The sequence below is a fragment of the Tiliqua scincoides genome, chromosome 7 (assembly GCF_035046505.1).
Source record: "Tiliqua scincoides isolate rTilSci1 chromosome 7, rTilSci1.hap2, whole genome shotgun sequence".
NCBI lineage: Eukaryota > Metazoa > Chordata > Lepidosauria > Squamata > Scincidae > Tiliqua > Tiliqua scincoides.
In genome coordinates this window covers 13,831,538-13,840,873 of record NC_089827.1, presented here as the reverse complement: position 1 = coordinate 13,840,873, position 9,336 = coordinate 13,831,538, and the positions used below count along the sequence as shown (strand labels likewise).

The window sequence follows — 9,336 nt, the reverse complement described above, 5'->3', positions numbered from 1 at the left end:
ATGTTAACCATCTGAAAAAGTGGCAGGAACCTTGTCAGAACCAGGGCTTCTCCCAGTGAGGGTGGATTGGATGGTTGATCCCAAGAATGGGCCCAGAGACCTGAGAAGGAAGAGTTCAGGGTGACCAGATAAAGTGAAGAACAGAGTTCCTAAACCTTTAACTATTGTATAAAAGAGGCAGGTGCAGCTCAACATGGAAGGATTTAAAAAGCTGCACCTGCCCAAATTCCCTCTTCTATACAATAGTAAAAGATATAGGCACTCTGTCCTCCATTGTATCTGGTCAACCTGGAAAAGCTCCTTCCTCCTCCGGACAGCATCTTCCAGGGCAGTGTTCTTCATCCTGTGGGCCATGACCCCAATGGGGTCATGAAGCCTTGTTTGGGGACTTGTGGCTACCTTTCCAAGCCTGTGCATGAAAGGGCTTGGGTCCACTCCGATAATGGTACTGCCTTATTAAAACTGAGTTCTTGATATAATCCTGTACATCTGTCTTGTCCTGCAGCTTCTAAGTCCAAGTCCTGCTCAGGTTGCTACCTCACAAGGTTGTTGTGAAGACACAAGAGGTAGAGGGAAACAGGTGGGCTGGGGCAGGATGGGTGCTGATTGAGTCTTGGGATGGGATGGGATTGATGATGGCAGGAGAGTAAGATCAGACAAGGTTTTTCTGTACCAAGTGGGTTACTAGTCTGTGGAACTCCTTGCCACAGGATGTGGTGATGGCATCTGGCCTAGGAGAAAAGTTCGTCACAGGTTACAAGCCATGATAGGTATATGGAACCTCCTGGTTTTAGAAGACAGCTGCCTCAGAATGTTAGATGCAAGGGAATGGCAACAGGAGACAGGTTGATGAGGCCAAAGGCCCATCTAGTCCAGCTTCCTGTATCTCACAGTGGCCCACCTCAGGGAGCACACAAGACAACAAGAGACCTGCATCCTGGTGCCCTCCCTTGCACCTGGCATTCTGAGGTGGCCTGCTTCTAAAAGCAGGGGATCGCACAGACCCACCATGCCTTATAAATTTGTCCAGTTCCCTTTTAAAGGCATCTAGGCCAGATGCCATTATCACATACAGGGCCGTATTAACCCAAGGGTGGACCACTAGGCTTTCAAGTTTTGTGGGCCCTCTCTGGCACCTTAATCTTTCACCCCACCATAGCTGACAGCTTGACCCTGGTACTGCAGGTACTGGACTGCAGGACACAGGTACCACTGCCTTGGCAAAAAAAAATGTGGGGCCCCTAGGCTTCAGCCTCATCAGCCTTATGAATTATACAGCCCTGACCACATCCTGTGGCAAGGTGTTCCACAGACTAATTGCAAGATTGCAGGGAATTTCTGAGCCCCTTCCTTTGGCACTTGGACCCTCCCCCTCTTTACCCTGCCCATGGCAAAGAGTTGCACTCCCTCTTTGCAGCAGGTGGGAGTCATACAAGCCCCCCCCCCCACTCAGTGGGGCACGTTTCCAGCCCCAGATGCAAGAGGTGCAACAGGTCTCCCCAGGCAGATCAGGGCAGCTGGGGGTTTCTGCCCGGGGGGGGGGTCCCGCTGCTGGGAGCCCCAGCCGGGCTTGTCACTTCTGGGAAGCAGCCTCTGCTCGGCGCTCTCTGCGGAAATGGGGCGGGGGAGAGGGGAGACCAGAGCCAGCCAGCTCCGGGGGAGGGACGCGGGAGTTGGAGGGGACTTTCCCGCGCGCTGCCTGCGAGGCTCGCGCTCTGCCCCGGGGCAAGAGAGCCCCTGCCCGGGTGGGAGGCGGGCGGCTGCAGCCAGCGGACAGCCCCGGGAGGCCGAGGGGCGGCGGCGGCTGGAGGAGCGATGCGGGGCGATCAGCTGGGCTAGGCGCCTCTGCGAAGTTCCTTCCCCTTCCCAGCGCAGAGGGGGGAGAGAGCAGCCCTGGGCAGGGGCAGCCTTGCAAGCCATGCCAAGGTAAGGGGCTCTGCACACTCCCCCCACCCCTTGACTGGAGGGGTTGGACTGGACTGGTGACTTCAGGGGGGGCTCCGCTTTGGAGACTGCTGCAAACAAACAAGGCAGGAGGGAGGGAGGGAGAGTGCAGAGGACAGGGCTTGGCTAAGGCCAGGCACTTCTTCCTTTGCCCCCCCCCCCCCGCCAGAGTTAAAGCCCCACTCCTGGGCAGGGCTACTCGGAAGTAAACCCCATTAGAGTCAACCAATCCTAGGCGGATCTACTCAGGAGTAAGCCCCATGAGAGTCAAGGGGGCTGACTCCCAGGGAAGACTGAATAGGCGTGCAGACTCAGAGAGCCCCAATCCTAGGCAGATCTACTCAGGAGTAAGGCCCTTGAGAGCAAGGGGGCTGACTCCCAGGGAACACTGGATAGGATTGGAGCCGCAGAGAGTCCCAGTCTGCTCAGAAGTAAGCCCCCATTAGAGTCAAGGGGGCTGACTCCCAGGTAAGACTGGATAGGATTGCAGCCTCTGAGCCCCAATCCTGAGTTCCATGGCATGGAACAGCCCAAGATGTGAGTGCCATATCTACTCAGAAGTAAGCTCCGTTGTAGTCAATGGGGCTTGCTCCCAGGAAAAAGGGTGGATAGGATCTCAGCCTTAAATTCAAATCTGTTTGCAATGCTTTTAAATAAAATGCATCTGTTCCTCTCTTAGGGTGGTGTGCTAGTCCTTTCCAAAGGGAGGGGGGAAGCTGCCTTTGGACTGGGAGGAGAAGAGAGCTGGCAGATGTCCCAAGCCAGAGAAGCCCTCCCTCCAGGGCCTGAAGGGCCACCGACTGCAACTCCTGCTGAAAACTTCTTTTTGATCTCAACCCCTGGGGGTAAGTTGCAGGGAAAGTTTCTTTGGGACTTAGTTGAAATGAGACCACTGGGAGTGGGGTTTTGTGCACTGGAAGGGGGGAGGACTTCCCCCCCCCCAGATCATATATCCTTTTCCATGCAATCCTGTTGGGGATGGGGGGATTCTTCTTCCACATGCACCCACAAGAAGAGTTCTAGTTTGCATGTCAATTTCTCCCTGTCTGTCTCCATTTCAAAACTTTGGATGAACCCAGAGAAACAAGACATGGCTGCTTTTTTATTTTTACTTGCCCTGCTTGCCTGGCCTTCTGTTTACTGTCCTAAGTTTGCAACGCCTCCCAAATTCCTTGGCAGGCTGAGGAATGCAGGAGTTCTGTGTGTGTACAAAAACGCTATTCACCTTGGAGGTCAGCGGCAGTGCTTGCAAAAGTCTGGCACAGGATTCAGGGCTCTCTTAGGCCGTCCCTAAGGATCTGCAAGAGAAGGGTTGCTCATGTGTTTTTAATTCTTTTTCCGTTTTAACTTGGCCTGCCGTACTATCATAATGCTAAAGTGATGGGATGAGAAGAAGCTCTTGTTTAGGGGAAGTGCTCTGTGTTTGAATGACTGAGAAGTTCGATTCTGAGATACTCTCTTATTTTATTGATCGTGTTTTTGTACTACTCCTTCTCCAAGGAGTACAGGGTTGGTGGGTATACATAGTCCCTCCCCTCCTTTTTGCCCTCACAACAACCCTGTGAGGTTGTATCTTGGAAGTATGATCGACAACCCTGAGAGATTGTGACTGGCCCAAGGTAACCTTGGAAGCTTCTTGGCTGAGTGGGTATTCGAACCTGGATCTTCGGGGTCTGTGTCCAACTCCCAAACTGCTACACCAACCTGGCTCTACTGTTTAAAAGAGAGATGCCCAGGCCCTTCTCTACTTCTTTTATAAGTAGTACCATCAGTGTACAAGGTGCTTTATAGAAGAAGAGAAGACAGGTTCCTGCCCTGGGCGTTTCACAATTTAGACATAAGAGGTGTGACAGAGAAAGGAAAGGAGAGTGATAATTTTTGGTTCTTTCCCCATCCTCAGATATGCCTTGCATTCTGAGTCACTGCAGGCTCATTCTGCTGAATGTTATGTTTTCATCCGAAAAGAGCATCATCTTAAAAATTCCACATACCTTACTACCAATTTTAGAGACTTACAGTGGTGCCAATGTGGTGTGTGCTGTATCCTGCAGAGGAGTTTTGGCCTCCTTGGAATAAGGGAACAAATTGTCCCATGTTAGCCTTTGGAAGTCCTTCTCCTGAGGTAAGCCCTTGCTGCCCCCATGGGTCAACTCAGAGATGCACCAGCGATATCTCTGGGGCAAGTCTGTGTGGATCTGTGAAGGTGGGATTGGGCCCAGGGAGTGAGAATTTGGTGAGCTGAACCCACTTCCTTTCAGGGCATGATCAGTCCTTCTCCCTGCCTATCCCCGCCTCAATCCAACCCCCTACACAGTCTAACCTTTGGTGGCAGGCGTCCTTGGTCTGTCACTACATGGACTCGGCTGCTCACCTCTTCTGTGGCAGCCAGGACACATTCTCTGTGACAATTATAACAGCTGGAAAGCATGTTATGTCTTTGGAATACTTATTCCAGCTGTGTAATTGGGGGATAGGATTGGGATGTTAAGTTAGCATTGCCCCAATTCTAGAAGAATCAGATTTGGTGTTTCTTAGGCTTAAATAGTTATGTGTTACCTAGTTTACTTAAAGTGCATGGAGTAGCACATTAGATCATCACAGGGAGAATGTTGGTAATCCATTTATCCTAGTAAATAAATAACTATCCTAGTTAAATACCTGTCCTATAACTATCCTATTTAGTGAATCCATTTATTCACTAATGAGGCTATGCCGCATCTCCCAAACTAAAACTGATGCCATTTTTGGAATTGGCACCCCATATTCGTATAAAGCCACTGTTTTGAAAAAAAAAAAAAGTTTTTCTGACTCTCAATTTCACAGGCCTGTGTAATCAATAAGACAATAAAAACCAACCAAATCTATATTCATAGAATCATAGAGTTGGAAGGGACCTACAAGATAATCAAGTCCAATCTCCAGCCATGCAGGCTGTCCACAACTACAGCATCCCCAGTAGGTGGCTATACAGTCCCTATGTAAAGATCTCCAGTGATGGAGAGTTGACCACCTTTTGAGGTAGACTAGCATTTGACGAACTGTGGCCCATGGGCTGCATCTAGTACAACGCTGAAGCGCTCCCCGCTGTGAGTCGCACTTACTGTTTTGTATGCTACTCACTTGTAGCCCACGTGATCGCTGCAGAGAGACCCTCTGCACAGTTGTGTCTACCCGGAAATCCAGAACGCAAAGTCGGCTGGAGCAGTGGGCTACAGACATGACTGCCCAGAGTGTCACTCTTGTGAACTGTGTGCCGAAATGGTAAAAACTGGTTTGAACGGGACAGCTTTTTCAGCATGCATCTGTTGTGAGTTTGGCGACTGCTGAGATAAACTGTTCCACTTCGGAACAGCTCATACCATCAGGAAGGTAGCCCCATGTATGTATGTGTCTTTGTATGTGTGTTTGTTTATGTTTTTAAAAATAAAAAAATAATAAATAAAAAAGGAAGGTAGCCCCGTGTATAGTATATTCCAGTAAAGTCTAGATATGACCAAGGCATAGGTGATAGTAGCCAGATCTGCCTTCCCCTCTAACGAATGCAACTGATGTACTACCTGAAGTAATTCTCTTGAATTTCTTTTTATGTTATGAGCCCCTGTGACAGAGCCATCCCTTGAGGAGTGCAACTGGGGTGCCCACTCTGTGCTTTCATGACCAATATATGGCCATAACAGCTACTGCAGGGGCTCTCCCACCACTACCATTACCTGCTGGTGCTGGGGTGTAGCATCTAGCTGCTGTGCTGGGGTGTCACTGCTGAAAGGGCAACCTGCATGATAATTAGGCTCTCCCATATCTTGAGAATATTACCAAGATGTGCATATTTTCTCTTCTGACATTTCAAGTTAATCCTAAATGAAGAAAAAAAGTACTTATTTCTGGTCCTGACCTGCTTAATAGCATCACTTCCTGCTAATGGTATTACTTCCAGCCCTCAGAAGGTGCCATGAATGCTGTTCAACCTCCTGTATGAAATGAGTTGACGTCCCCCTGTGCAATATCATGTTCATGTACAAATCCAGATTCACAGGTTTGTGCTATTGGAACAGAATGCAGTTGGTAGGATGCTGACTGGAGCCAGGTTAGATCATCTCTATCAGGTTGTGTGTATGTTTCTGAGCACAGTGTCAAGTGCAGGTGATGGCCTATGGAGTCCTTTATGGTTTGGAACCTAGTTTCTTGAATGGCTGCCACTGTCTGTATGAATTTTTTTTGTCCTGTGAGAATATCTCAGGAGATCAGTTGTGGGTTCTGCTGCCTGTGGAGGTAGTTACTCAAGATAGGGCCCTCTTGACTGAGTCTCTGTAATGTCCTTCCAGTAGAGGCTCCAACCTTACTGGTGTTTTGGAGAGGAGGCTTAGATTTTTAGGGGGCTGTAACTGGCCTTTAGTTGAGTAACTGTTTGTTGTGCTGCTCTTTTTGTTTCTTTGTGGCTTATATTGATTTTTTAAAACCTTCTTATACTGTTTTTCAGTTGTAAGCTGCCTTGAGCTTTTTTAGGTTAGGAAAAGCAGGATTTCTGGGGGGGAACCCTCAAAACCTCTCAGATTGTAGGCATGAAATTTAGTGGAACAGAACTGGAAATGCAAATGTAGCATCTTGGTTTTGGAGTAGCACATAAGCTACAATCTTATACTTGCTTTACTGGGAGTAAGCTACATTAAACATAATGGGACTTACCTCTGAGTAGATATGGTTAGGTTTGAACTGTTAGTCTTTTGTATAAGACTGTGCTTTGGGCAGAAATATTTTTCTGTACTGAAGTCATGACAATTCTATCTTGGTTTTTTGCTGTGATAAAAAATAAGTTTACTCATTTCTCTGAAACCCCCAACCTTCATAATTGTCGTTTCCCCAGATCCCCTTGAATTGCATTTACTGATAATGTAGTAATAAGTTTTTTCCCCTAATACTGAACAAATTACTAAGACTTCTCAGATTTATTAAATGCTACTGTTTTGAGTAAATATCCTTTGATGATTGTTCTGTGTTACCCAGCTTATCTCGATAGTAAGAAAAACACAGCTCTCTATCAACTAAGAACACACAACATTTCTGGAAAAAGTTTCAGTGTCCTTGTTACAAGAATTCACCTCGGCTTTCAGTTTTGTATGAGTAATTTCAGTACAGATGAGTAATACCCCTGGTGCTGTATGGTGGTGGTGTATGGTGGTATTTTAGTTCAGTTTTATTACGGTCACCGATCAGCATAAAAATAACAATACATTCATAGTATACAACTGAACATACATATGACCCATCCCAGCATCCTAACATAGGCACTTAACAGCATAAAATACTAGCAACTAATAAGTCTAGATAAGACTAAGTTTGATCTAGTTATTGTTGATTGAACGGAGTACAGTAACTGAGGAAGGTACGTATGAAAATCTTCTAGTCCATATTGAATTAAAAACTTATTCAGAATATAAATACTCCTCTAGGAGCAACCTGGAAGGCCACAATCCACTCTCTTCCTCCTGATGCTAACTGCAGCGGCTAAAAATTTAGCCACCCTCCACATTACCTCTGGATTTGCATCTGATAGAAGATAATGACTATAATCTTGACCTGAGCATTTCTAACAATGGGGAGCTAAGGGATAACAGTATATCCTTATAAAAAATGCAATCCAGCAAAATTTGGCTGGTGGTTTCTGGTTGGTTTGCCCCACAAGGATACAGTCGCTCCAAAAATGGGACCTTCCAAAAGCGTCCTTCCACTACAGCTGAGGGCAAACTTTCACACCGCCCCAATGTAAATGCCCTTCTGTGGCTTGGGATTTCTAACTGGAAAAGGTAGGGAGCTGGGGCAGCTATATATCTCAGCTCCTCCTTGTTACAAAGCTTTCTGACATTATTAAGGTCTTCCTGGCGCCCTATATCAAAGATCCGCTGCTTAATCCTAACTCCCGCCTGAGCTCCCAAACAAAAATGACATGGAAAATCCCAGAGAGGACAGTTTTCGTTCCAGCCCTTTAATCCACCTGGATTTATACTCATCTTGGAGGTTTAGGGGAGCAATTCCTAATGGGTATAGGTGTAGTCTTAACCAGTAAGAGCAAATGGCTATCCAGACACGGGCCTCTATCCTAATCAGGCCTGATTCCAGACGTAAAAAAGTGTTCGTGACAGTACTGGATTCACTAAAGGAGGCCCTAATAAACTTAGACTGGGCACGCTCCATTATCGTGATGTTGGGAAAAGGTCCCAACTGTGCTCCATACAATAATTAGGCCATCACCTTTGCCTCAAACAATTTAAGGGCTGCTGGCAGATACTGGGCTCCTTCACTTTGCATAAATTGGAGAATAGCAGAAGAGGTTTGCTGACCGCTTAATGCTACATATTCTCCATGCGCTTTCTTAGAACCATTTGTATGGAATACCACACCCAAGTATTTAAAGTGGGACACCTGCTCTATTTTATGGCCATCGATCTTCCAGCACCGAATTTTTGGTTTCCTGGAGAAGGCCAAGATCTTAGTTTTACTGTATTTTATCACCAGTTGATTTTCCTTGCAATACACGTTCAGAGGGTTCAGAGCTCTTTTAAATTCAGTGGGTGTTCTAGAGAGAATAACTGCATCGTCTGCATAAAGTAAGATGGCAGTAGGCCTCCCAGCTAATTTAGGGGGATGGAAGTTGGGATTTTGTAGATGGTCAACCATCAAATTGATATAGAAATTAAAAAGAAGCGGGGCCAGAATACAGCCCTGCTTCACCCCCTTTTGAGTTGGTACCACTTTAGTGAGGTGACCTTGCAGACTGCATTTCACTTTCAGTGCAGCATCTCTGTGCAAGGACTGTATAAGAAAATGCAGGCGCCGATCAATGTTAGTAACCTTCAACTTCTCCTATAGTTTAGTTCTTGAGATGGAGTCAAAAACAGCCTTTAAATCGAGAAAGGCCGCATGGAGATTGTTCTAGAGGACATATATTTTTCTACTAAATGTTGAAGTACCATGAACTGCTCGATTTTGGATCGACCCTCCCTGAAACCTGCCTGCTCCTCTGCTATTATGTTCTCTTGATTTAACCAGTCCTTGAACTTCTCCTGCAAATGCTTCACATACAATTTGCTGCTAATATTGAGTAAACTTATAGGCCTAAAATTGGAGGGGTCATTTTTCTTCCCCTTTTTGAAAATAGGGACAATAATTGCCATCCCCCAGTCTGTTGGTATGTGACCGGTTTTATCAATATAAGAAAATAGCAAAGCCAGTACTGGTGCCCACCAATCTAGATTGTTTTTAATTAACTCCGGGGGAATAAGGTGTTCTCCGGGAGCCTTTCCATCCTTCAACTGAGTGACCAAACTATGTATCTCTGATACAGCGACTGGAGGCCAAGGAGCAATTGCCTGTGTCTGGTGGTACTTGCAGGACTCC

At 46.7% G+C, this 9,336-nt stretch overlaps 1 protein-coding gene across 2 annotated transcripts in view; it reads left to right on the top strand.

Moving 5' to 3' along the window:
- The first annotated feature begins 1,663 nt into the window (after positions 1 to 1,663).
- MDFIC (MyoD family inhibitor domain containing) overlaps positions 1,664 to 9,336 on the top strand; it is a 51,945-nt gene continuing 44,272 nt past the window's right edge. For both annotated transcript variants that reach the window (XM_066634388.1, XM_066634386.1), the window contains exons 1-2: positions 1,664 to 1,926; positions 2,624 to 2,789. In XM_066634388.1, coding sequence (XP_066490485.1) covers positions 2,696 to 2,789 — 94 coding nt within the window. In that variant the 5' untranslated portion in view covers positions 1,664 to 1,926; positions 2,624 to 2,695. The remainder of the gene's footprint in view (positions 1,927 to 2,623; positions 2,790 to 9,336) is intronic.